Source organism: Saimiri boliviensis, chromosome 7 (genome assembly GCF_048565385.1).
Source record: "Saimiri boliviensis isolate mSaiBol1 chromosome 7, mSaiBol1.pri, whole genome shotgun sequence".
Classification (NCBI taxonomy): domain Eukaryota; kingdom Metazoa; phylum Chordata; class Mammalia; order Primates; family Cebidae; genus Saimiri; species Saimiri boliviensis.
The window spans coordinates 37686025-37711774 of record NC_133455.1 but is presented as its reverse complement, the minus strand read 5'-3'; the positions used below and the strand labels follow the sequence as shown (position 1 = coordinate 37711774).

At 42.0% G+C, this 25750-nt stretch overlaps 1 protein-coding gene across 1 annotated transcript in view; it reads right to left on the bottom strand.

The window, feature by feature from the left end:
- The window catches only part of FGD6 (FYVE, RhoGEF and PH domain containing 6), a 151587-nt gene that overhangs the window by 47111 nt on the left and 78726 nt on the right, over positions 1-25750 (bottom strand). The window contains exons 6-8 of the mRNA XM_003929577.4: positions 25200-25351; positions 19603-19759; positions 16096-16183 (exon numbers count right to left, since the gene is read on the bottom strand). Of these exons, the coding sequence (XP_003929626.3) occupies positions 16096-16183; positions 19603-19759; positions 25200-25351 (397 nt within the window). The remainder of the gene's footprint in view (positions 1-16095; positions 16184-19602; positions 19760-25199; positions 25352-25750) is intronic.

Here is a 25750-nt window from a genome sequence, read left to right as displayed (position 1 = left end):
GCAGGAGAATTGCTTGAACCCAGGAGGCAGACGTTGCAGTGAGCCGGGATCATGCCACTATACTCTAGTCTGAGTGACAGAGTGAGACTCTGTCTCCAAAAGAAAAAGAAAAAAAAAAAAAACAAAAAAACAAGAGAAGGGATGAGGACCCAGTATGTACTATATCTTGTTGAAGATTTAAGTTTTCTGTATAAGGGTTCTCGGGGAGCCTTACCACCACTCATTGATTACCTAATCAATAAATAACCAACTTAGAGCAGAAACTAGTCGGAAGTACTGTTAAACATTACTAAAAATTAGTCATCTGTGGGAATCTGGGACTTTTTGCATTCAACAACCAGTCAGATTCCTGCAGTGTGCCCTGAGAAATGTTTGGCAGCAAAGCACAGAGGAAATGAGTGTATAGGAGGGATGACATTCCAAAGTCAACTGTTTTGAATTTGAGGACACGTCTTGCTTTGTATTCTTCAGATTTCTTCTTTCCTCCATAAATATGTAGTTCTAGTCAATATGCCTTTGTTTTACAAAGTTTCAGATTTTGTAAGAAGCAACCTAAAATTAGCCTGACTTGTGAAACAAAGTACTGAGCATTTTAAATACCAACAAGGATCAAGTGTCAAGTTACAAAACATACTGACAGTTCAAGGCAGCTTGGTGAAGTAGTCAAGAGCCCTTGCTCTGGAATTAGAAGACAGAAATTCTTGGACCAGGCGTAATGGCTCATGCCTGTAATCCGAGCACTATGGGAGGCCAAGGTGGGAGGATACAGCCTGGGCAGATAGTGAGATCCCATCTCTATGTCTTTAGATGATGATGATGATGATGATGATGATAAAAAACAGAAATGCTTACTCTGCCCGGTCCAGCCATATCTAGCTGAGGCATGGGCCTTTGGCCATGCCCCATAGCATTTTTTGTGTTAATATCCTCATACATAAAATAACTAGGCTAAAGCAGATTGAAAAACTATAATGATTCTCATTCTAAAACATCATAAAACATATTTTGTGAGAAAATAAAATGAAAATTTTGAAAAATTAAATAATGATAACGAAAATCATAAACACCTCTTTGAGAAAAATGATTACTAAACTATTTCCTTGTTTTTATAAATGCTTGATTTAATAACCATCCTAGGGTATATCATACAATGCTTAGGTATTCTATTAGCCTTTAGCACATTTAATTTGTTTTGGCTATTATAAGTAGGATGGCAATATATCCTCATTTACCCATAACGATCTTGCCTTATACCTGCTGTCCAGGCATAATTATAAATACTGTCTTATTTTACTTTCATAAGCTAATAGGTTTGGATTTATAAGTAACACTGATTACCACTGTCGGCTGGCGTGGTGGCTCACCCCTGTAATCTCAGCACTTTGGGAGGCCAAGGTGGGCAGATCGCCTGAGGTCAGGAGTTTGAGACCAGCCTGGCCAACATGGCAAAACCCCATCCCTACTAAAAATACAAAAATTAGCTGGGGTTGGTGGCGCACGCCTGTAATCCCAGCTACTAGGGAGATGGAGGCAGGAGAATCACTTGAACCCAGGAGCTGGAGGTTGTAGTGTGCCAATATTATGCCACTGCACTCCAGCCTGGGTGACAGAGCAAGACTCCATTTCAAAAAATCAAAAATAAAAACAAAAAATAAAGCATTGCCTTCTTCCATATTTCAGATTACGTCCTTGGGATCAGGGATAATGAATTTTTTTTTTTTCACTTCATAATTTGTGCTATAGAAAAAAATTTTTGGCTGGGAGAGGTGGCTCATGTCTGTAATCCCAGCGCTTTGGGAGGCTGAGGCAGGTGGATCACCTGAAGTCAGAAGTTCAAGACCAGCCTGGCCAACATGGCAAAACCCTGTCTCTACTAAAAATACAAAATTAGCCTGGCATGGTGGTATGCGCCTGTAGTCCCAGCTACTCAGGAGGCTGCAGCAGGAGAATTGCTTGAATCCAGGAGGCAGATGTTACAGTGAGCCAAGATTGTACCACTGCACTCCAACCTGGGTGACAAAGTGAGACTCCCACCTCAAAAAAAAAAAATTTTTTTAAATTTTTTTTGAGTGCTTGATATATATCATAAAAAATATTTCCTAAAGGGACATACATAAATATATGAGAATACCAGTTTTAGCAAATGCCAGTTTTTTGTGTTGCAGTTTTTTATTGCTGGTAGAACTGATAGCTTGTTTTACTTGGTATTTGTCATTCGAAGGACATGATGCATCACTATTATTTATTATGTGCTCTTTTTTTCTAAGTTATTATATTTGCTTATTTTTTAGTCTAGATGTATATTTTTCGTATTTGTACTGAAATAAAAATTTCCAAAAAAATTCCCACAGGAATTTTTTCTGATGTGCTGCTTGCCTTTTTACTTTGGCTATATTTTAAACTTTTATAATATCTTAATTTTATTATAACTGTGTAAAGATGCTCAAAAAAAACAAAATAAAAAGTGTCAATATTTTCCTTCATAGACCGGGTGTGGTGGCTCACCCCTGTCCAGCACTTTGGGAAGCCGAGGTGGGCTGATCACTTGAGGTCAGGAGCTTGAGACCAGCCTGGCCAACATGGTGAAACCCTGTCTCTACTAAAAATACAAAAATTAGCTGGGTGTGATGGCACATGCCTGTAATTGCAGCTATGTGGGAGGCTGAGGCAGGAGAATCATTTGAACCCAAGAGGCGGAGGTTGCAATGAGCTGAGATGGTGCCACTGCATTTCAGCCTGGGCAACAGAGGGAGACTCTGCCTCAAAAAAAAAAAAAAAAAATATATATATATATATATATAAATACACACACACACACACACACACACACACACATTCCATTTTAATTGCTTTATTTTTCTGGGCCTACAAAACTATCTTTCCTCCTATCCTCATTTTAGAGTTTTAATAAATAGCCATTTTTAGAATTCTTCATATTTAGTTCTGATTTTATTTGTATTATATGTATTAATGTAGAAATCTTGATTTGTTTTTGAAATTATTAATATTATTTTTGAGATGGAGTCTCTCCTGTCATCCAGGCTGGAATGCAGTGGAATGATCTTGGCTCACTGCAACCTCTGCCTCCTGTGTTCAAGGGATTCTCCTGCCTCAGTCTCCCAAGTAGCTGGGACAACATACATGTGTTACCACACCCAACAAATTTTTGTACTTTTAGTAGAAACGAGGTTGTACCATGTTGGCCAGGCTGGTTATTTTTCCATTATTAATAGGTTACTTGATAAACAACCTTGAGATCAGCCTGACCAACATGGAGAAACCCTGTCTCTATTAAAAATACAAAATTAGGCCGGGCGCGGTGGCTCAAACCTGTAATCCCAGCACTTTGGGAGGCTGAGGCGGGTGGATCATGAGGTCAAGAGATCGAGACCATCCTGGTCAACATGGTGAAACCCCGTCTCTACTAAAAAATACAAAAAATTAGCTGGGCATGGTGGCACATGCCTGTAATCCCAGCTAACTCAGGAGGCTGAGGCAGAAGAATTGCCTGAACCCAGGAGGCGGAGGTTGCAGTGAGTGGAGATCCCACCATTGCACTCCAGCCCGGGTAACAAGAGCGAAACTTCGTCTCAAAAAAAAATTAGCCGGGCGTGGTGGCGTATGCCTGTAATCCCAGCTACTGAGGAGGCTGAGGCAAGAGAATCGCTTGAACCTGGGAGGCAGAGGTTGCAGTGAGCCAAGATTGTGCCACTGCACTCCAGACTGTGCAACAAGAGCAAAACTCCGTCTCAAAAGAAAACAAAAAAACCCAACCTTTTATTTTTCTGTTGTCTTGGGTTTCCTACTTTGTCATACATAAGATTCTTATAAACACTGTTTATTTCAAGTTACTTCCTTAGTCCATGAAGAATAATTCCTTTTATAACAAACCAATAGCTCTATTCTTGCCATGGTATTGTGGATCTTTAATTGTTGATGCCTTATAACAGGCGTCCCCAAACTTTTTACACAGGGGGCCAGTTCACTGTCCCTCAGACCGTTGGAGGGCCGCCACATACTGTGCTCCTCTCACTGACCACCAATGAAAGAGGTGCCCCTTCCTGAAGTGCGGCAGGGGGCCAGATAAATGGCCTCAGGGGGTCGCATGCGGCCCACGGGGCCGTAGTTTGGGGACGCCTGCCTTGTAATATGTATTGACTGGCATTTGTCTCCCAGAATATTATTTAACAATGTATCCTGTTTATTTCTATAAATGAAACCATTTTGAGAGGTAATGATAAAACTCTAAAATTCTAAATTAATCTTAATGAGAATATGTAATGTCATGAATATATTAGAAGCTAAGTAAATGTTACTATAGTAAAAGGTATCATTTTATGCACAAATGCTAAAACTGTGGCCTTCCTGAGGACAGAAAGCGTGATTTAATCAGTTATAGCCCCAGCACCTAGAACAAGATCTGATATGCCAGGAGTGCTGGCTCACGCCTGTAATCCCAGCACTTTGGAAGGCTGAAGCAGGTGATCACCTGAGGTCAGGAGTTTGAGACCAGCCTGGCCAACATGGTGAAACCCTGTCTTTACTAAAAATACAAAAATTAGCTGGGTGTGGTGGCGCATACCTGTAATTTCAGCTACTCCGGAGGCTGAGGTGTAAGAATTACTGAACCTGGGAGGCAGAGGTTGCAGTAATTCTTACAGACAGGATTTCCCTCTGTTGTCCAGGCTGGAGTGCTGCGGCTCACTGCAGCCTCAACCAACCCCGACCTCCTGGGCTCAAGTGATCCTCCTGCCTCAGCCTCCTGAGTACCTGAGGCGACAGGTGTATGCCACCATGCACAGCTAATTTTTTTTTTAGTTGCCCAGGCTGGTCTCAAACTCCTGAGCTCAAATGATCCTTCTGCCCCGGCCTCCCAAAGAGCTGGGATTACAGGTGTGAGCCACTGCACCTGGCCTGATGCTGCTTTTCTTAGTGGATACATTTTCTAGTTGTTAAGCTGCCACTTTATCAAGCAGGAATCTAAAGTGTATAGAAATGGCTTGGCACAGTCAAGCCACACTTAAAAGAAGCTCTTACCCATATTTGGTCTGTACTACCCTATCAACAAAGCAAAATTAGGTTTAGAGAAATAAGCACATTTTATTACCCAACAGCCAAGTGAAGAATAAAGCAAATATAAGTACCACAGTTCAAATTTGACTAAAGTTCAGTGTTTTCTCCAACTGAAAGAGGTCCTGATGAGAGAGCCCATGATTCTGACAAAAATTGTGAGAGAAACTTTAGCAACAGATTCTGCTTGCTATACCTCTGCCAAGACAAGTCCCAGCAACAGAGGCATCTGGCTACTTGCAGGAAATCTGGGTCAAATCTGCACTTAGAATTGGAAAAAGAATGGCTTTGCAGCAATGTCTATGGGTAGAATTCAGAGTAACTGTAAACTTGGATGGCTAAAAGACACGCAATCGAACAAACCCTATTTTCACTGACCTCTAGTTGAAACATAGTTTTTCCTTCCATCATAAATGTAGGTGAAAACCACAACGGTATTAGTGATATTTGCAACTTTATCACCACAGATGTTTTTATAGCATATTACAGTTGTGGCAGACATCTTACCACTCTCAGCATTCCTCTCACTCCTACTTCAAAATCATGGTAGTTGCTACATCTGCCACCAGATCTGATTTAATGTAGCACTAGAGAAATGCATTCATTGCCGGGCGCGGTGGCTCAAGCCTGTAATCCCAGCACTTTGGGAGGCTGAGGCGGGTGGATCACGAGGTCAAGAGATCGAGACCATCCTGGTCAACATGGTGAAACCCCGTCTCTACTAAAAATACAAAAAATTAGCTGGGCATGGTGGCACGTGTCTGTAATCCCAGCTACTCAGGAGGCTGAGGCAGGAGAATTGCTTGAACCCAGGAGGCAGAGGTTGCGGTGAGCCGAGATTGCGCCATTGCACTCCAGCCTGGGTAACAAGAGCGAAACTCCGTCTCAAAAAAAAAAAAGAATAAATTCCTTCTTGCCAAACACCGTCAACATGGTGTTCAGGCGCTTTTTTGGAGGTTGGCTGGGTAGCCTATGTCTCCTTTGAACCTCATGCTAGAAAATTCATCGTGGCCGGGCGCGGTGGCTCATGCCTATAATCCCAGCACTTTGGGAGGTGGAGGCGGGTGGATCATGAGGTCAGGAGCCTGACCAGCCTGACCAACATGGTGAAACCCCGTCTCTACTAAAAACACAAAAATTAGCTGGCTGTGGTGGCGTGTGCCTGTAATCCCAGCTACTTGGGAGGCTGAGGCAGGAGAATTGCTTGAACCAGGGAGTTGGAGGTTGCAGTGAGCAGAGATTGTGCCATTGCACTCCAGCATGGTGACAGAGTGAGACTCAGTCTCAAACAAACAAACAAAAATTCATCGTGGTGATCATAGATGTTATTGATCAGAATAGGGCTTTGGTTGGTGGACCTTGCAGTCAAGTGAGGAGACAGGCCATGCCTTTCAAGTGCATGAAGCTCACTGATTTCATCCTCAAGTTTCCACAAGGTGCCCACCAGAAAGATGTCCAACAAGCCTGGCAGAAGGCAGACATCAATACAAAATGGGTAGCCACACGATGAGCCAAGAAGATCGAAGCCAGAGAAAGGAAAACCAAGATGACAGATTTTGATCATTTTCAAGTTGTGAAGGCAAAGAAAATGAGGAACAGAATAATCAAGAATGAAGTTAAGAAGCTTTGAAAGGCAGCTCTCCTGAAAGCTTCTCCCAAAAAAGCACCTGCTGCTAAGAGTGCTGCTGCTTCTACGGCTGCTGCTACAGTTCCGGCAGAAAAGATGACTGCTGAGGGCAAGAAGGCTGCAGCCCAGAAAGCCACAGGTCAGAAGGCAGTACCCTAAAAGCCCTGAAGGGTCAAAAAGCTCCAGCCCGCCGGGCGCGGTGGCTCACGCCTGTAATCCCAGCACTTTGGGAGGCCGAGGCGGGCGGATCACAAGCTCAAGAGATCGAGACCATCCTGGTCAACATGGTGAAACCCCGTCTCTACTAAAAATACAAAAAATTAGCTGGGCATGGTGGCGCATGCCTGTCATCCCAGCTACTCAGGAGGCTGAGGCAGGAGAATTGCCTGAACCCAGGAGGTGGAGGTTGCGGTGAGCCGAGATCGCGCCATTGCACTCCAGCCTGGGTAACAAGAGCGAAACTCCGTCTCAAAAAAAAAAAAAAGCTCCAGCCCAGAAAACACCTGCTTCAAAGGCATTTGGCAAGAAAGCACAAGAGGCAATTATAAAAAGTAACAATGGTTCTTTTTGGGGAAAAAAATAAAAAAAGAGGCCAGGCACAGGGGCTCACACCTATAATCCCAGTACTTTGGGAGGCTGAGGCAGGTGGGTCACTTGAGGTCAGGAGTTTGAGAACAGCCTGGCCAACATAGCAAAATCCCATCTCTGCTAAAAATACAAAAATCAGGCCAGGTATGGTGGCTCAGGCCGGTAATCCCAGTACTTTAGTTGGCCAAGGTGGGTGGATCACAAGGTCAGGAGTTCGAGACCACCCTGGCCAATATGATGAAACCCTGTCTCCACTAAAAATACAAAAAAATTAGCAGGGTGTGATGGTGCATGCCTGTGATCCCAGCTACTCGGAAGGCTGAGGCAGGAGAATTGCTTGAACCCAGGAGGCAGAGCCTGCAGTGAGCCGAGATCGCGCCACTGCACTGTAGCCTAGGCGACAAAGTGAGACTCTGTCTCAAAAAAAAAAAAAAAAAAAAAAAAAGGCATGCATGTGCATGCGCACAGACACACACATACATCAGCCAGGCAAGGATGGAAGGAGTGGTGGGGGATGGGTGGGGTGCCTGTAATCCCAGCTACTTGGAAGGCGGAGGCGGGAGAATTGCTTGACCCCAGAAGGTGGAGGTTGTAGTGAGCTGAGATCACACCACTATGCTCCAGCCAGGGTGACAGAGTGAGACTCAGTCTCAAATATAAATAAAAAAACAAATTTCAACAGAACAAGAGCTGAGCAATTATATAACATGAATTCAGAATTCTGATTAGTGTTATCTTCCTAATTTACATGGATGGAACTGCCTTATATCACAGACCTTTGGATTCATCAGAAACTAGATAACTATACTCCTTGCCTGGAGTCCAGGACAGCCCTACTATTTTTTAAATCAAGCTCTGCCTTAGAGAAAGTGTTAAAATAACTTTGATATGTACAATTAACCTCAGGTTTTAAAATAAATACTTATAAACAGAAGTTTTCCATAATGGTTTTTTAAAAGAGTCATCTGTTAATTTAATTCTGATCTTTTTTATATGTGCTTGTTAGCCTGTATATAGCTCAAATTTATAGCCTCAGAACACTAACAGATGTTTTAAATATCTCATTTTCTACCAACATGAGAAGTCCTGGATTTCTAAAACCTAGAGGGAGTTAATATCATCCTAGACTAAAGGCAAAGACTATAAGAAAAGGTAATATATGTTGCTCAAGTAACCTTCCATATAACATAAATATTTTGAACAAGATCAAAGAAACCAGCTGATCCACATTTAATCAAAGTTCAAAGGATTGTTTTTTTTGTAAATGTAGAAGTGAAAAAGACTTTTCAGAGGAATTTTTAAATTATATTTTTCATTACATTTTCTCTACCAGGATCCTTACCGATTCAACTTGTTTCAACACCAATGTAATAACCTTCCACAAATGAAAGGCTTTTTACTGAAAAAAAAGTTATACAACATACAGCACAGGTAGAGGGAGAAAAAACTAAAAGGATCTGTGATAGCCACCTCTGGATGGGAAAAGATAAAAGGGACTTTATTTTTTCATAATCCTTAAATTTTTATATGCACAAAAGATCCCTTCAAAGATAAAAAGTGGCCCTTACAAAAATAACACATCACTAGAATATACTTTCTCAAACTGAATGAATATCTTTTGTGACTACTACTTGCACTGAAGTTGGCCTTGACTTACTTTATTTTTTTGAGATAGGGTCTTGCTCTGTTGCCCAGGCTAAAGTACAGCAGGCACAATCATGGCTCACTGTAGCCTTTAACTCCTCAGCTCATGTGATCATCCTGCTTCAGCTTCCCCAGTAGCTGGGATGACCTTCCTAAATCACCACGCCCAGCTAATTTTTAAATTTTTCTTCTGCAGAGACAGGGTCTCATTACGTTGACTAGGGTGGCTTCAAACTCCTGGGTTCCAGCGATCCTCCCAACTCGGTGCTGGGATTATAGGCATGAGCCACCATACCCAGCCCTGCCTCTGACTTTAAGGGGTTTACAATCTAGTTGAGAAGATAAAGTACAGATCCATGGAATAATTAAACAACTAAAAGATTCAGTCACAAAACAAAGGGCAAGATCAACACAATTTTTAGGAATTGAGAAGGAGAAGGCTGAGTGGTTGGACACAATCTCAAAGAGGAAGACTGTAGGTCCCATCAGGGCAGGGGCCACCACTGTGTTGTCTGCCAGTGAGTGTTCAGCTCAGGGCTAACTTCTGTAAATATTTGTTGGTGGAGTGATTAATAGAGGAGAGAATCTGGCTTTGAAAGACAGCTTTCAAAAGATAGAGAGAAACCTACTATACCTATAGACCAAAGCAAAACAAAGGTTCAGGTAATTCTGGGTTATGAACTGTTGTCTTTATACTATGAATAAATGGGTTTTCAACTTTTCTAATAAACAGAATGAAAGTGTAACCTTAGAAGAGAAATTAGGCAATAACTGTGCTAGGCTACATGGAGGGATAAGAGGTAGCATGACATTAGCAAGAAATTACTATAAAATGAGGTGTGACTTTAGTAAGGCCTGGCATGGAGCATAACAAAGAAATAAAAGGAGCAGGAACTAGAGGTGGAGGAAAATTTACCGGCAAATCCTACAGGGAGGAAAGAGAAAAGGGAAGGATTTCAGTCCTTTCCACAGTTTTGTGACTGGATAACTGAAAGAATGTTTTTACTTTTAAACATCCATCCATCCATCCATCCATCCATCCATCCATCCAAAACTCATTGATGCTACTGCATGGGGATTCTCAACCTTACAAAAAAAGAGCAACTTTCCCCTTCCCTGACTATACCTTTGAGTTGACTGAGTCCCTGTGTGTTCCAGGATCTATGCCTGACACTGGAATAGGATAATAAAGATAATTTCTACCCTGAAGAGATGAGAAAGAAGGAGATAAGCAATAATGTAAGTTGAGACTGCTCTGATAGCAGTGTGTTTTCTTCCCATTCTTTCCAACTTCAAATAGAACCTGGCCTTATAAACTGGCTTTGTGCAGCCAATACAAAAGTAAAATTTACAAGTTTTTTTTTGTTTGTTTGTTTGTTTTGTTTTTTTTTTGAGATAGAGCCCTGCTCTGCTGCCCAGGCTGGAGTGCTATAAGGTCTTTTAGGCTGATTGACAGTGCCATGGACTCCATATTAACCTCTGTGACTGGCAGGGACACTCCAGATGAGTTCCTGGAAAATCTAAAGTAACTAGAAGACCCTGCAAAGAAAAAGAAATGATCAACCTCTGTGTGCCTACTTAACTTTAAGACATTCTCTATTGTTCCTTATTCCCGCCCCAACTGATAAGGCCATGGACTCCATACCCTGTGACCCCCTCCCAGCTTACAAAAAACTGCCCTAAAACTGTAACTTCTGTAACTTTCCACTGCCCATCTCAAACCAATAAAACCAACTCCTATCTCACTGCCCTTTGCTGATGCCCTTTTCAGCCTCAGCCCACCTGCACCCAGGTGAATAAACAGCTATGTTGCTCAAAGAAAGCCTGTTTAGCGGGGGTATCTTCATTCAGTGCACACATTTTAACAAGTGCAGTGGCGCAATCTCGGCTAACTGCAACCTTTACCACCCGGGTTCAAGTGATTCTCCTGCCTCAGTCTCCTGAGTAGCTGGGATTATAGGTGAATGCCACCATGCCCGGCTAATTTTTATATATTTTTTGTAGAGACAGGTTTTTGCCATGTTGGCCAGGCTGGTCTTGGACCCCTAGGCTCAAGCGATCTGCCCACCTCAGCTTCCCAACGTGCTGGGATTACAGGTGTGAGCCACCGTGCCCAGCCAAAATTTACAAATATTTAGGCTTAAATTATATAAATCACTGATTTTGTTATATAACTATATGCATTCTTTCAGATCCGGTTTCGAATTGATCTTAAAAAAATACTAACAAGAATAAAGGTGTAAGTTTTTTACTGCAACGAAGGAAGAGACTGCCTAAATAGAATATCCTGTAGAAACCCAAAGTCAGTACAGAAAAGAAAACACTTTCTTTGAAACACTTGAAAAACAAGACAAAAGGCTGGTTATTTGAATAGCAGTGATAGACTGCTCTATCTGGGGATTTCCACTGATCTTTTCTAAAAGAATTCCAAAAGATACCATCTTATCATCTACAAATATCTTGGTGGGAGGCACAAACGTACTTACATTGAGTCAGGCAGGAATGCTCCCCCTTCTCAATCTGAAACTTAATAGAGCAAAGTTGCCAGGAGTTGCCTCAAATGCATGCAGTACCACTCCTGTCTGCTCTTGCATATTCTGTGCATTTGGAATCAATCCAAACTCCAAAATGGAAATAAAAGTACTTACCTCAGAAGGTTGTTGGAGGATTAAATCATTTGAGTTTTATTATCCAAAGTAATTAACATGTTTGAAAGCTGCAAATTTAAGACTTAAAATCCGGCCGGGCGCGGTGGCTCAAGCCTGTAATCCCAGCACTTTGGGAGGCCGAGGCGGGTGGATCACGAGGTTGAGAGATCGAGACCATCCTGGTCAACATGGTGAAACCCCGTCTCTACTAAAAATACAAAAAACTAGCTGGACATGGTGGTGCGTGCCTGTAATCTCAGCTACTTAGGAGGCTGAGGCAGGAGAATTGCCTGAACCCAGGAGGCGGAGGTTGTGGTGAGCCGAGATCGCGCCATTGCACTCCAGCCTGGGTAACAAGAGCGAAACTCCATCTCAAAAAAAAAAAAAAAAAAAAAAAGACTTAAAATCCAACTTTAAAAAATCTCAGGCTGGACACATCAGCCCTGTGATACCAGCACTTTGGGATGCCAAGGCAGGAGGATCACTTGATCCCAGGAGTTCGAGCTTAGTCTGGGCAACATGGGGAAACCCTGTCTCTACATAAAATTAAAAAAGAATAAAAACCCAGTGCCCAGACTCTTGCCTTAGGAGGATATTTCACCTTTCTGCTTTTGCCTTTCTTTTTAGGAGAAGATGTCATCTCTAATATATCTTAGATCTCTAAAATGTCTCAATGTCATTCTTTGGACTAAAAACATTTTGGCTAATGAGATGTTTTAAACCTAGCTTAAAACCAATTGAGATGGATTTTCATTCTTATTGCCCACGCTGGAGTGCAGAGGCATGCTCTTGGCTCACTGTAACCTCCGCCTCCTGAGTTCAAGTGATTCTCCTGCCTCAGCTTCCCGAATAGCTGGGATTACAGACATGTGCCACCACGCCTGGCTAATTTTGTATTTTTAGCAGAGATGGGGTTTCTCCACGTTGGTCAGGTTGGTCTCAGACTCCCAACCTCAGGTGATCTGCCAGCCTCGACCTCTCAAAGTGCTGGTATTACAGGCGTGAGCCACTGCGCCCAGCCCCCAAATTATTTCCTGAACAGCTTCAACATGTCTAAAACTGACCCAAATATTTTGGAGGCACGAAATTATAGCTATAAGACACACTTCCTGACCTCAAGGAGTTGAAGAACTGAAGGAAGCAGAGATGGCTGCAAAAAGAATGGACTTCTGACTGACTTCAGGTCAGGCTTGGAGGAAGGAAAGAATTTTAATCAATGGAAGAAAGGGCATAGGATGAAGAATACAAAGTCTATATTCTTTCTTTAATTTTAATCCTGATTTTGTGGCCTTGAACAAACCATTCATCACTTTTTCCCCTTCACAAATCCACCAGTATTGAGGGCCTACTATATATAAAGTATTGTGCATCAATTAACTAATGAGGTGGGCAGGTCATCTGAGGTCAGCAGTTTGAGACCAGGCTGGGCAACATAACAAAATCCTGTCTCTACTAAAAATACCTTGGCCACGTATGGTGGCTCACGCCTGTTAACTCCAGCACTTTGGGAGGTTGAGGCAGGCAGATCACGTGGTCAGGAATTTGAGACCAGCCTGACCAACATGGTGAAACCTGGTCTCTACTAAAAATATAAAAATTAGCTGGGCGTGGTGGCTTGTGCCTATAATCCCAGCTTCTCAGGAGGCTGAGACAGGAGAACTGCTTGAACCTGGGAGGCAGAGGTTGCAGTGAACCAAGATTGAGCCAATGCACACCAGCCTGGCAACAGAGCAAGATTTCGTCTCAAAAAAACAACAACAACAAAAAAACGGGAGGGTGAGGGGAAGCTGGGAAAAAAATTAATTAATTAAAATAGATAAAATAAAAGATTTTCCAATCTAAGATTAAATAAGAGGTAGCTCAAAACTAAAAATAACTCCAAGCTCACATGATATTGGTATTATAAAACAAAATTTTTTTTTTTTCTTTTTTTAAAGAGATAGAATTCTCACTATCACCCAGGCTGACGTGCAGTAGCATGACCATGGCTCACTACAGCCTCTAACTCCTGGGCTCAAGCTATCCTTCCATCAGCCTCCTGAGTTGCTGGGCTACAGGCAGGCATAACTAGATTTTAACTGCACCTAGTTAAAATCTATTTTAGTAAAGATAAATTTTTAAACCTGCTTTTGTCATTTCACCCTTTCTCAATCAAAAACAAAGCATGAAACCTAAATTTAACATATGTAGACTTTTTACTATTTAGAACAGTTACAGTGTGTGAAACAAAATAAATATGTAAAAATTACTCTTTGCATTAAATTTTCAGATTCATGCTCCATTCTCCTCCCATTTGAAACCATAGCTGTCTTTTGCCACTGAAAACAGTACTTCATTTGATAGTTGTGGAAATAGCCTATGCCATTCAACAACCAGTTTATGATAGAACACTGAATTTATCTAACAAAAACACAACACGCCTATCAGTACTTCCCTTTGTCCTGTGTATTCTAAACCTTTGCCAAAAGCAGAGGAAAGAAAGTACAGATGGACAGGATATCCTTAAACTATTTAGTTGGCTCTATTCATTCAGAGAGAAGTCTAGTGTCTGATTCATAGTTAGAAATTTAAATTAGGGCTGGTTGTGGTGGCTCACATCCATAATCCCAGCACTTGGGAGGCTGATTGGGCAGATTACTTAAGGTCAGCAGTTCAACGCCAGCCTGGCCAACATGGTGAAATCCTGTCTCTATTAAAAGTATAAAAATTATCTGGGCATGGTGGTGTACACCTGTAATCCTGGCTATTCTGGAGGCTAAGGCAGGAGAATAGCTTGAATCTAAGAGGCAGTTGCACTGAGCCAAGATCCTGCCACTGCACTCCAGCCTGTCCTAGGGCTAAAAGGTAGATCTCCCTCAATGAGCAGTCTGCCTGTCACTAGGCAAGCTTTGAAGTGCTGAACCCTTTGCCCAAAGGGAAATGAGGAAATCCTGGTTTTTCAAGATTCACATATTACCTCCAATACAGCTCGTGGCTTAAGAGAGTGAAGTTAAGGAGAAAAGCAGACAAAAATTTCTTAAGGGGAGTAACAGAAACCAAGTACCTCTAAATTTACTTATAGAAAATAACAACACATTGACTTTAGGGTCGTGGCCACATTTTGATGTCCTTGTCCATTTTGATATAATTTTTAATATTATATATGCATATTAAGTCACTATACATCCAATACAGTTCAGCAAATATTCCAGAGAACCTAGTAGTGGGTATTGGATAATTATGTTTAGTACTGAAACTATACCAGCCTTTTAGTGATGCCAAACCACTTAATCTCCATAAGCCTGTAATCTCATCAGTGAAGATAAAATTGTGACATTTGCATGGCTATGGTGAGGATTTAAAAAGCCAGTGAATATAAAGGCCTGATTATAGCATGTTCCTTAACTCAAACAGTGTTTTTTGTTGTTGTTGTTGTTGAGACGGAGTTTCGCTCTTGTTACCCAGGCTGGAGTGCAATGGCGCGATCTCGGCTCACCGCAACCTCCGCCTCCTGGGTTCAGGCAATTCTCCTGCCTCAGCCTCCTGAGTAGCTGGGATTACAGGCACGTGCCACCATGCCCAGCTAATTTTTTGTATTTTTAGTAGAGACGAGGTTTCACCATGTTGACCAGGATAGTCTCGATCTCTTGACCTTGTGATCCACCCGCCTCGGCCTCCCAAAGTGCTGGGATTACAGGCTTGAGCCACCGCACCCGGCCTCAAACAGTGTTTTTGCCTTTTTCTTTCCTTCTTTTTTCCTTAGTAGACAGACAGCTCTATAATCTTAAAACTTACAGTCCGGAAGAAGATACACTATAATCATGACAAGGAAACAATCAGGATAAGGATAAGAATACTACTATTACTAATAATAGTAGAAGTTAATACTTAGGTAGAACTTGTTGTAATTAAAGCATTATTCTTGGGTTTTATTTTTTAAGATGGAGGTCTCAGGTCTCACTATGTTGCCCAGGTTAGTCTCAAACTCCTGGGCTCAGAGATCCTCCTGCCTCAGCCTCTCCAGTAGCTGCGACTCTAGGCGTGTCCATGGCACCCAGCTATGGTACTATTCTAAGGACTGTCCACATTTATCTCATTAATCAAACCTTTTAACAACCTTCTGAGGCAAGTAACTAGGGCCATGATAGTACTATATAAATATGTGGGAGTGACTCTCTAAACTCCATTCTTGAGTGGTTGTGGAAAGTACCTTCTTGGAATTAATATTAGATAAAACGATGTGGGGGTATGGGCTTGGGATGGTGAAAGATGTTCTGAATAAAAAGTAACCATGTATGAATGCCCAGAGGTGAAAATGCACACATGGATAGATGATCAAAGAACCAAAAGGAGTTCCATTCAGGCAACAAACATGTGAAATACACAAGCGATCTACAAATCCACATAATAGGCAACATGGTGACTGGGGTGATATACAAAGAGAGGCACTCTTAGGAAAGGCAGAGTTTCATAAAGGCAAGAAGAGTTGGCTGATGGGTAAACCAACTGCACGGTTGGCAAAATGCTGGAGAAGCCCACCTGTCAGCAACAGCCTGTACTGGGGGATCCTCTGAACCGGCTTGAGCAGGTAGTGCTTGAGGGCCAGATTAGCACAGCGAGGGCTCATCTGAAAGGAGAAGGCATCAAAAATAAGCATGAGTGTTTTGTAAGAAGCAAGGGACCCACATTCAAGTGCTCAGGAAGCCAAACTTTAAACACCAAGCAACTCTTGAAAGTGCTTTGGAGAGGCTCCCTTTCATTTTAAGGTACAGCTGTTACATACACTGAGAGTAAACTCCAGCTAGATTCACCACCAAGCCCCACCCTTTCCTGTAGGCAGCCCCTGAAATCACTTGCTCCTAGGGAAAACTTGTTCACAGCCCTCTTAAAGAGGGTGGTGGCCACAGTCTGTGTCCTAAGCTAGTTAGAGCCCACCCTACCCAGCAGCTCCCATTTGTATTGATAAATACAAACAAATCCCAACGGACCAAGAAGGAAATGCGTGGCCCCCAAAATAAGGCAGTGGAAATACAACTGCCAGGAATTAGATTCAAATAATAATCAGAGCCTTGCAGTCAATATAGTCACCATAATGGTGGTGGCGGGGAGAACTGTAGAAAGTAAAGATAACCTGAAACGCAGGCTTGCTAAGTATCCCTTCTTTAAGAAGCCTGAACAATGTAAATATCTTTTGCAGATGCATGTCCTTATATAAAAAGCCCCCAAATCACAGTTTTTACAGGAGCATCTGATTGTGGGACCACATTTTGGCTTGACTATAAAGACGTTTGATTATCCCTTGAAACCTCTCTTCCTTAGAATGTACAACCGACATCTATGTCAGCCCATTCCTGAGCCTCACCCTCATTCTCCAACCTAAGAGTTTACTGTGAGGTGGCATCAAAAAGGCCAAGTAAAAATGTCACTGCATCCTAAGAACTACAAAAAAATGTCAAGCTTCTAGCATAGCCCAACTTGGTGGATAAGTTTTTTCAGATTTGCTCAGACTTTTATCATTTTCTAAATACGTTTCACCACTGTCTGGTACACAGAGTGATTATTAAATTATAACGATCATGCATGTTAAGAAAGTATCTTTCATTTAAGCATCATTAATCCAGATTGCTAATTATCCTGGCCTTATGACTTCCTGTTTTCTTTTCTTTCTTTTTTCTTTTTGGAGACAGAGATTTGCTCTTGTTCCTAGGCTGGAGTGCAATGGTGTGATCTCAGCTCACCGCAACCTCCGCCTCCTGGGTTTAAGTGGTTCTCCTGCCTCAGCCTCCTCAGTTGCTGGGATTACAGGCATGTATCACCAAGCCCAGCTAATTTTATATTTTTAGTAGAACTGGGGTTTCTCCATGTTGGTCAGGCTGGTCTCAAACTCCCGACCTCAAGTGATCCCTCCGCCTCAGCCTCCCAAAATACTGGAATTATAGGTGTGAGCCCGGCTTGGTTCCCTGTTTTGTTGTTGTTGTTGTTGTTGTTAATAAGGTAATAGAATAACTCACTGGACTCTTACCAAAACCTGGGTCAATCATCAATTGCCACAATTAAATCATACTTTTTTTTTGAGACAGAGTTTCACTCTTGTTACCCAGGCTGGAGTGCAATGGCGCAATCTCGGCTCACTGCAACCTCCGCCTCCTGGGTTCAGGCAATTCTCCTGCCTCAGCCTCCTGAGTAGCTGGGATTAAAGGCACGTGCCACCATGCCCAGCTAATGTTTTGTATTTTTAGTAGAGACGGGGTTTCACCATGTTGACCAGGATGGTCTCGATCTCTTGACCTCGTGATCCACCCGCCTCTGCCTCCCAAAGTGCTGGGATTACAGGTGTGAGCCACCGCGCCCAGCCCTTTTTTTTTTTTTTTTTTTTTAAGATGGAGTTTCGCTCTTGCTACCCAGGCTGGAGTGCAATGGCGCGATCTCAGCTCACTGCAACCTCCGCCTCCTGGGTTCAGGCAATTCTCCTGCCTCAGCCTCCTGAGCAGCTGGGATTACAGGCACGCGCCACCATGCCCAGCTAATTTTTTGTATTTTTAGTAGAGACAGGGTTTCACAATGTTGACCAGGATGGTCTCAATCTCTTGACCTAGTGATCCACCTGCCCCAAAGTGCTGGGATTATAGGCGTGAGCCATACTTTGTTTTTTGATAGCACAAAGACAACAGAGGAGAGGAAAAGATTACAGGTGACTTTAAAGTTTATTTATTTATCTATTGCCCAAATCAGAAAGCAGCCATATTATAATGTTTTAAAAACTTTTCATTTCGGCTGGACATGGTGGCCAACACGGTGAAACCCCCTCTTTAAAAAAACAAACAACAAAACAAAAAACAACAAACAAACAAAAACAAAAAACTTTTCTAGTTTTTTTAGAAATGAAAAAACTAGAATTCAGTGATCTTTTTAAAGTTTCAAAACAGAGAAATAAGTACTAAAATATAGTACCCAATTTTTATTCCAAATTGGTGGAATGGATTTGTGATTTTATCCCCAATTAAATCAGGGTTCCACTCTCACAATTCTGAGTCAAGAGTAAAAGCTTTGGCTAACACATGCTCTAAACAGGTTATTACTGTTTCTTAACTTTGGCACCAAAATCATGTTATTTATTTATCTGAAGAGAAACAAATTCTCTTTGCCATCCATCATTGTAAGTTAGTTGTTAGGATAAAAGAAAAAGTTAAATTAAAAGTTAAGAAATGTTCCTTAGAGTAATCAATTCATTGAGTCAGAAAGTAGAATGGTGGTTGCCAAGGGCTGGGAGGGAAGAGAGAATGGCGAGTTAATGTTTAATGCCTGCAGTTTCAGTTTTGCAAGATGAAAAGTTCTACAGATCTGGTTGCACAAGAATGTCAATGTACTTAACACTACTGAACTGTACACTTAAAAACGGTTAAAATGGTAAGTTTATGCTATATGTATTTTACCATAGTTTAAAAAGTCCCATCAGAATATTCTTTTCGGCTAGGCGCAGTGGCTCATCACTTTGGGAGGCCAAGGAGGGTAGACCACCTGAGTTCAGAAATTCAAGACCAGACTGGCCAACATGGTGAAACCCCATCTCTACTGAAAATACAAAAAATCAGCCAGGTGTGGCGGTGCATGCCTGTAATCCCAGCTATTCAGGAGGCCAAGGCAGAAGAATTGCTTGAACCTTGGAGACGAGGTTGCAATGAGCTGAGATTGTGCCATTGTACTCCAACTGGGGCCACAGAGCAAGTCTCTGTCTTAAAAAAAAAAAAAAAAAAAAAAAAAAAAAATTCTTAAGCTCCTCTTTCCCCACCCTTTTCCCATCCCCCCATTAAAAAATTGTTTCCAAGTCAAAATATTCCCATGTGCAATAACAGATTTTCAAAATTAAGTCATGTATACTGCTTGAGTTCTCACCATTTAAATTGTTCAATTCCTTCTTTGATTTTGAAGGGATTATATTTTAACATCTTTTTGTTTGCAAGCTTTGTTTTCAATGACTGTAATTTATTATTAAAGCTTCACAACAAAAACAAAGAGAAGTGTTCAACATTAGATGGTAGCAAATACCTCAAATTCTCTAACAACAGCAGCAAAACCTGGATTTTTCTTGCACTGTTCATCCAACAAGGCTATATTCTTATCAAATTCTTTGATGTAGGTGGAATACATTTTTAGATATGGTCCCTTTTTTACAAAGATATCAGCAATTCTTTGTTGTTCAGTCCTGTGGATAGAGAAGAGATACACACAAATATAAAGAGAGAGTGATTAACATATCCAGTGATAAGCAGAATCCACATCGAAGGCATCAACTTATCTTTTTTTTCTCTTCTTATAAGACATATCTCAAAGATCCGGGCGCTGTGGCTCATGCCTGTAATCCCAGCACTTTGGGAGGCTGAGGCGGGTGGATCATGAGGTCAAGAGATCGAGACCGTCCTGGTCAACGTGGTGAAACCCCGTCTCTACTAAAAACACAAAAAATTAGCTGGGCATGGTGGTGCATGCCTGTAATCCCAGCTACTCAGGAGGCTGAGGCAGGAGAATTGCCTGAACCCAGGAGGTGGAGGTTGCGGTGAGCCAAGATTGCGCCCTTGCACTCCAGCCTGGGTAACAAGAGCGAAACTCAGTCTCAACAAAAAAAAAAATAAATAAAAATAAATAAAAATAAAAAAGACATATCTCAAAGAAAAAAATAAAAGAAAAAAAAAAAAGAAAAGACAGATCTCAAAATGCCTACTCTTCACCATTTCCACTGCCACTATCACTGCCTAGACTCTCACTGGTCTCCCTGCTTCCATTCTTGCCCTCTCCAAACCATTCTTCAGCACAAGGGGAGAGTTTAAAAAAATATTTGTCGGCCGGACGTGGTGGCTCATGCCTGTAATCCAAGCACTTTGGAGGCCAAGGTGGGCGGATCACCTGAGGTTGAGAGTTCAAGACCGGCCTGACAAACATGGTGAGACCCTGTCTTAAAAATAAAAAAAATTTGTCATACCATATGACTTATAATGGCCCTATATTACATACAGGATGAAAACAAACTCCTGGGCCAGGTACAGCAGCTCACACCTGTAATCCCAGCACTTTGGGAGGCTGAGGTAGGTGGATCATCTGAGGTCAGGAGTTTAAGACCAGCCTGGTCAACATGGTAAAACCGACTCTCTACTACAAATACAAAAATTAGCCTGGCAAGGTGGCTCACACCTGTAGTACCAGCTACTTGCAAGGCTCAGGCAGGAAAATTGTCTGAATCCAGGAGGTATAGGTTGCAGTGAGCTGAGATCACACCATTGCATTCTAGCCTGGGTAACAGAGCAAGATTCCATTAAAAAAAAAAAAAAAAAAAAAAAATCCTTGGCCGGGGAGGTGGCTCATGCCTGTAATCCCAGTACTCTGGGAGGCTGAGGCGCACAGAACACTTGAGGTCAGAAGTTGGAGACCAGCCTGGCCAACATGGTGAAAGCCCATTTCTACTAAAAATACAAAAATTAGCTGGGTGTAGTGGCACACGCCTGTAATCCCAGCTACTCAGGAAGCTGAGGCAGGAGAATCACTTGAACCCAGTAGGTGGAGGTTGCAACGAGTCGAGATTGCACCACTGCACTCCAGCCTGGGCGATAGAGTGAGACTGTCTCAAAAAAAGAGAAAAAGAAGAAAAATAAACTCCTTACCTGGCATACAAAGGCCTACCCTTTCTGATCCCTGTCACACTTCTCTTCCTCGTCCCCATTTCTCTCCCACCACACTGGCCTTCTTGATCTGCTTTGGACACATGGAGTTCATCTGCACTATGCAGACTTCCACTAATGGTTCCACATGCCTGGAAATATAGAACTCTGGTTGCCTCCTCCTTTTTTTTTCAGATGTCAATGTAAATACACCGTCTTCACAGAGGGCCTTCCTTGACCACCCAAGCTTCATTCACTACCACAGCATCCTATTTTCAGTCTCTGCAACTCAAAAACTGCTTCTGATAGTTTTCATATCTGTTTATCTGGTCCCTCCCCTATTAAATGTCTGCTCCATGAAAGCAAGAAATCCGTTTTGTGCACTGGGATAACACCTACATACTTAGAGCACAGACTAGCACACAGTAGACACACAAACCTTGTTGAATGTTAAAATAAAATATTTCATCAATTCTTTTTAAAGCCAATGGAAAAGTTATTTCAGAATCAACTAAAACCAAAGAATATGTATTGACGTGAAACCTATGAGAAAAACTATTTTAATAAATAGAAAATTAGGCTGCGTGCAGTGGTTCATGCCTATAATCCTAACACTTTGGGAGGCTGAGGAGAAAGGATCACTTGAGCCCAGGAGCTGAAGACCAGCCAGGGAAATATAGGGCAACTTGTCTCTACAAAAAATTAGCTGGGCGTGGTGGGGCATGTCTGCAGTCCCAGCCACTTGGGTGGCTGAGGTGGGAAGGATCACTTGAGCCCTGGGAAGCCCAGGCTTCAGTAAGCCGTGGTCACACCATTGAACTCTTGGCCTAAACAAGAGTGAAACTCTGTCTCAAAAAAGAAGAAGAAAAAGAAAGATCTGAAGCAAATAAGCTGCCCCTCTTTTAAAAAAAAATTTAAAACAAGAAAAAAAAGGAATTTTTTTTTTTTTTTTAGATGGAGTCTTGCTCTGTCACCCAGGCTGGAGTCCAGTGGCATGATCTTGGCTCACTACAACCTCTGCCTCCCAAGTTCAAGCGATTTTCCTGCTTCAGCCTCCTGAGTAGCTGGGACTACAGGTGCGAACCACCACACCTGGTTGATTTTTATATTTTGAGTAGGGATAGGATTTCACCATATTAGCCAATCTGATCTCAAACTGCTGACCTGGTGACCTGTCTCAGCCTCCCAAAGAGCTGGGATTACGGGCATGAGCCCCCATACCCAGACAGTAATTTTTTTAGAAAAGAAAAGAAGGCCAGGTGTGGTGGCTCACGTTTGTAACCCTAGTACTTTGGGAGGCTGAGGTTGGTGAATCAGCTGAGATCAGGAGTTGAAGTCCAGCCTGGCCAACATGGTGAACCCCATCTCTACTAAAAATACAAAAATCAACCGGGTGTGGTGGCGTGCACCTGTAATCCCAGCTAACTGAAAGGCTGAGGCATGAGAATCGTTTGAACCCGGGAGGTGGAGGTTGCAGTGAGCTGAGATTGCGTCCAGCCTGGGTGACAGATGGAGACTCAATGAAGGGAAGGGGAGGGGAGGGGAAGAGAGATCTCATCCAAGGATTATAAAAATTTTGTCAGTAATAAGTGCTTTACCCATAATTGTAGTTTTAGGTGTTTCTTTCATCAATTTAGTTTGTTTTTCAGGAATGCTTAATATTTTAACACAGAACATCCACAGTTATAAACTTTTGGAAACTTTTAGTATAAGCAAAAAATATATTTAAGCCTCTTTACCACACTTGCTTCCACAAATATATATATATATATGTTTTTAAGACAATTCAGATTAATTTTTTTTTTTTTTTTTGAGACAGAGTTTCGCTCTTGTTACCCAGGCTGGAGTGCAATGGCACGATCTTGGCTCACCGCAACCTCCGCCTCCTGGGTTCAGGCAATTCTCCTGCCTCAGCCTCCTGAGTAGCTGGGATTACAGGCATGTGCCACCATGCTCAGCTAATTTTTTTTTTTTTTGTATTTTTAGTAGAGACGGGGTTTCACTATGTTGACCAGGATGGTCTTGATCTCCACCCGCCTCGGCCTCCCAAAGTGCTGGGATTACAGGCTTGAGCCACCGCGCACGGCCCAGATTAATTTTTAAGATACTTTTTTGGCCGGGCGCGGTGGCTCAAGCCTGTAATCCCAGCACTTTGGGAGGCCGAGGCGGGTGGATCACAAGGTCAAGAAAAAAAAAAAAAAAAGATACTTTTTTTTAAGAAGAAAATGACAAAGAATATATAGGAATATCCTTGGTAATTATATTTTACTTCTTTTTTTCCTTTTCCTGAGATGGAGTCTCGCTCTGTCATCCTGGCTGGAGGCTCACTGAAGCCTTTGCCTCACAGTTCAGCCTCCCAATTAACTGGGATTACAGGCACCCACCACCATCTCTGGCTAATTTTTGTACATTTAGTAGAGACCAGGTTTTGCTGTATTGGTCAGGTTGGTATCAAACTCCTGACCTCAGTGATCCACCCACCTCAGGCTTCCAAAATGCTGGGATTATAGGTGTGAGCCACCACCGCCTGGCCTATCATGACCTTTAAAGACCATGTCATTCTAAAGGAATGATATTTTAGTCATTCCTCAGTCCTCAATTGTGTGTTATTTTATACTTAGGCTACTACTAAGTATTAATTGCTTATCTGCCATATTTTCCCAACATATAGAGGCAAGATATTTCCAAAACAAGCAGAGGGTATCTTTCTGGTTTACATATGAAGAAAGCTTAGAGAAATTGTTATCATGAAGGTAGGTGATACTATTTTCTTATTGTAATTATGCTGTGTTCCCCATGGTCTTCAAGAATAAATTCAATCCTCCTAGACCAATCTTTCTACATTATTTCCACAGATGTCACCAAAGCCTCTGCATACTTATTTTCTTCAGCCTAGTAGAAGTAGCTTCCAACACTAACCTTTCAGTATTCTTTTCCTGTTCTGAAATTTACAGCTTCTACAAGGATGTCATACATATATAAATTTGCCTTTCTTTGGGAGGCTGAGGTGGGTGAATCACCTGAGGTCAGGAGTTTGAGACCAGCCTGACCAATATGATAAAACCCCATCTCTACTAAAAATATAAAAATTAGCCGAGCATAATGGCATGGGCCTGTAATCCGCACTGCTGGGGAGGCCAAGACAGGAGAATTGCTTGAACCCAGGAGGCAGAGGTTGGAGTGAGCTGAGACTGCACCATCATACTCCAGCCTGAGCAACAAGAGCAAAACTCGATCTTAAACAAATAAATAAATAAATAAGTTCCCTTTCCAAATTATTTCAGTGAATGGCCTCTTTAACTGAAAAAAAGAGTTTCATGACCTGTAGTTCTAGAAGGTAAATAAAATATTCAGAAACTTCCCATGTGAATACAGCATCTGTCCACACTGAATCTCAAAAATCTTGATTGCACAAGTTCACCTAGAAATTTAAATTGGCTGCATCTTGCTTTTGAGTCAGCGTTACCAAATATTTGTTTAAAATAATAGTATTGAGCTCGGTATGCCAAGGTTGTGAATTTGGGCCTATTGAAAAATAATCAATCTGGTCAGGCATGGTAGCTGAAACCTATAATCCCAGGACTTTGGGAGGCCGAGGCAGGCAGATCACCTGAGGTCAGGAGTTTGAGACCAGCCTGGCCAACATGGTGAAACCCCATCTCTACTAAAAACACAAAAAATTAGCTGAGCGTGGTGGCAGGCACCTGTAATCCCAGCTACTTGGGAGGCTGAGGCAGGAGAAATGCTGGAACCTGGGATATCGAGGTTGCAGTGAGCTGAGATTGTGCCACTATACTACAGCCTGGGCGACAGACTGAGACTCCATCTCATAACAAAACAAAACAAAACAAAACAAAACAAAATCGATCTATGGGTAACTGCAAAGATAAGATACTGAAACAACTCAATATACATCTCTGTTGCATCTGAGGCCCTTATGGCTTCATCTAAAATTGGACACACCAGGAAAATCTGAAAACAGTCCATTTTTACCAGTGCAACATTCTTTCCTCCAGTTCCTTCAGAAGATCCCGGTTGAGCTCATACAGCTGAGGCAAGTAGTATAGGATCTGATTTAGAATCCGGTCCTCAATCACTGGTTTCCCAAGTTGCCTGGAAGCATGAGCTACTGCATCCCGGAAATCCTATTACAGTCCAGAGCAGGAAAAACAATACACACGAATGTAACTTGATAACAAGCTTTTATCCTCAGTCCCCCTCTTCCCTAAAATGATACAGACTGCACAGCTGTATTTCCCATGAGGAATTGCAAATTCAAAGTACCCCCTTCCTCCTACCCGACTCACCTAGATAGGAAATAAAAAATAGTGGCTGAGATGATTACCTGATTTTCAAACATACTATATGATATTTCTCTTAAACCTTTTAGTTTGATATCTTTACTTAGCAATTATACTAAGCAGGTGTCTGGAAACGGTAATGCAATTCTAAATAGTCTTTAGAATTATTCTAGTACAATCAATATAAACACAATCCACTTATTTAAAAAGTCCCCAGGAGATCTTAGCTAATTTTATTCTGGA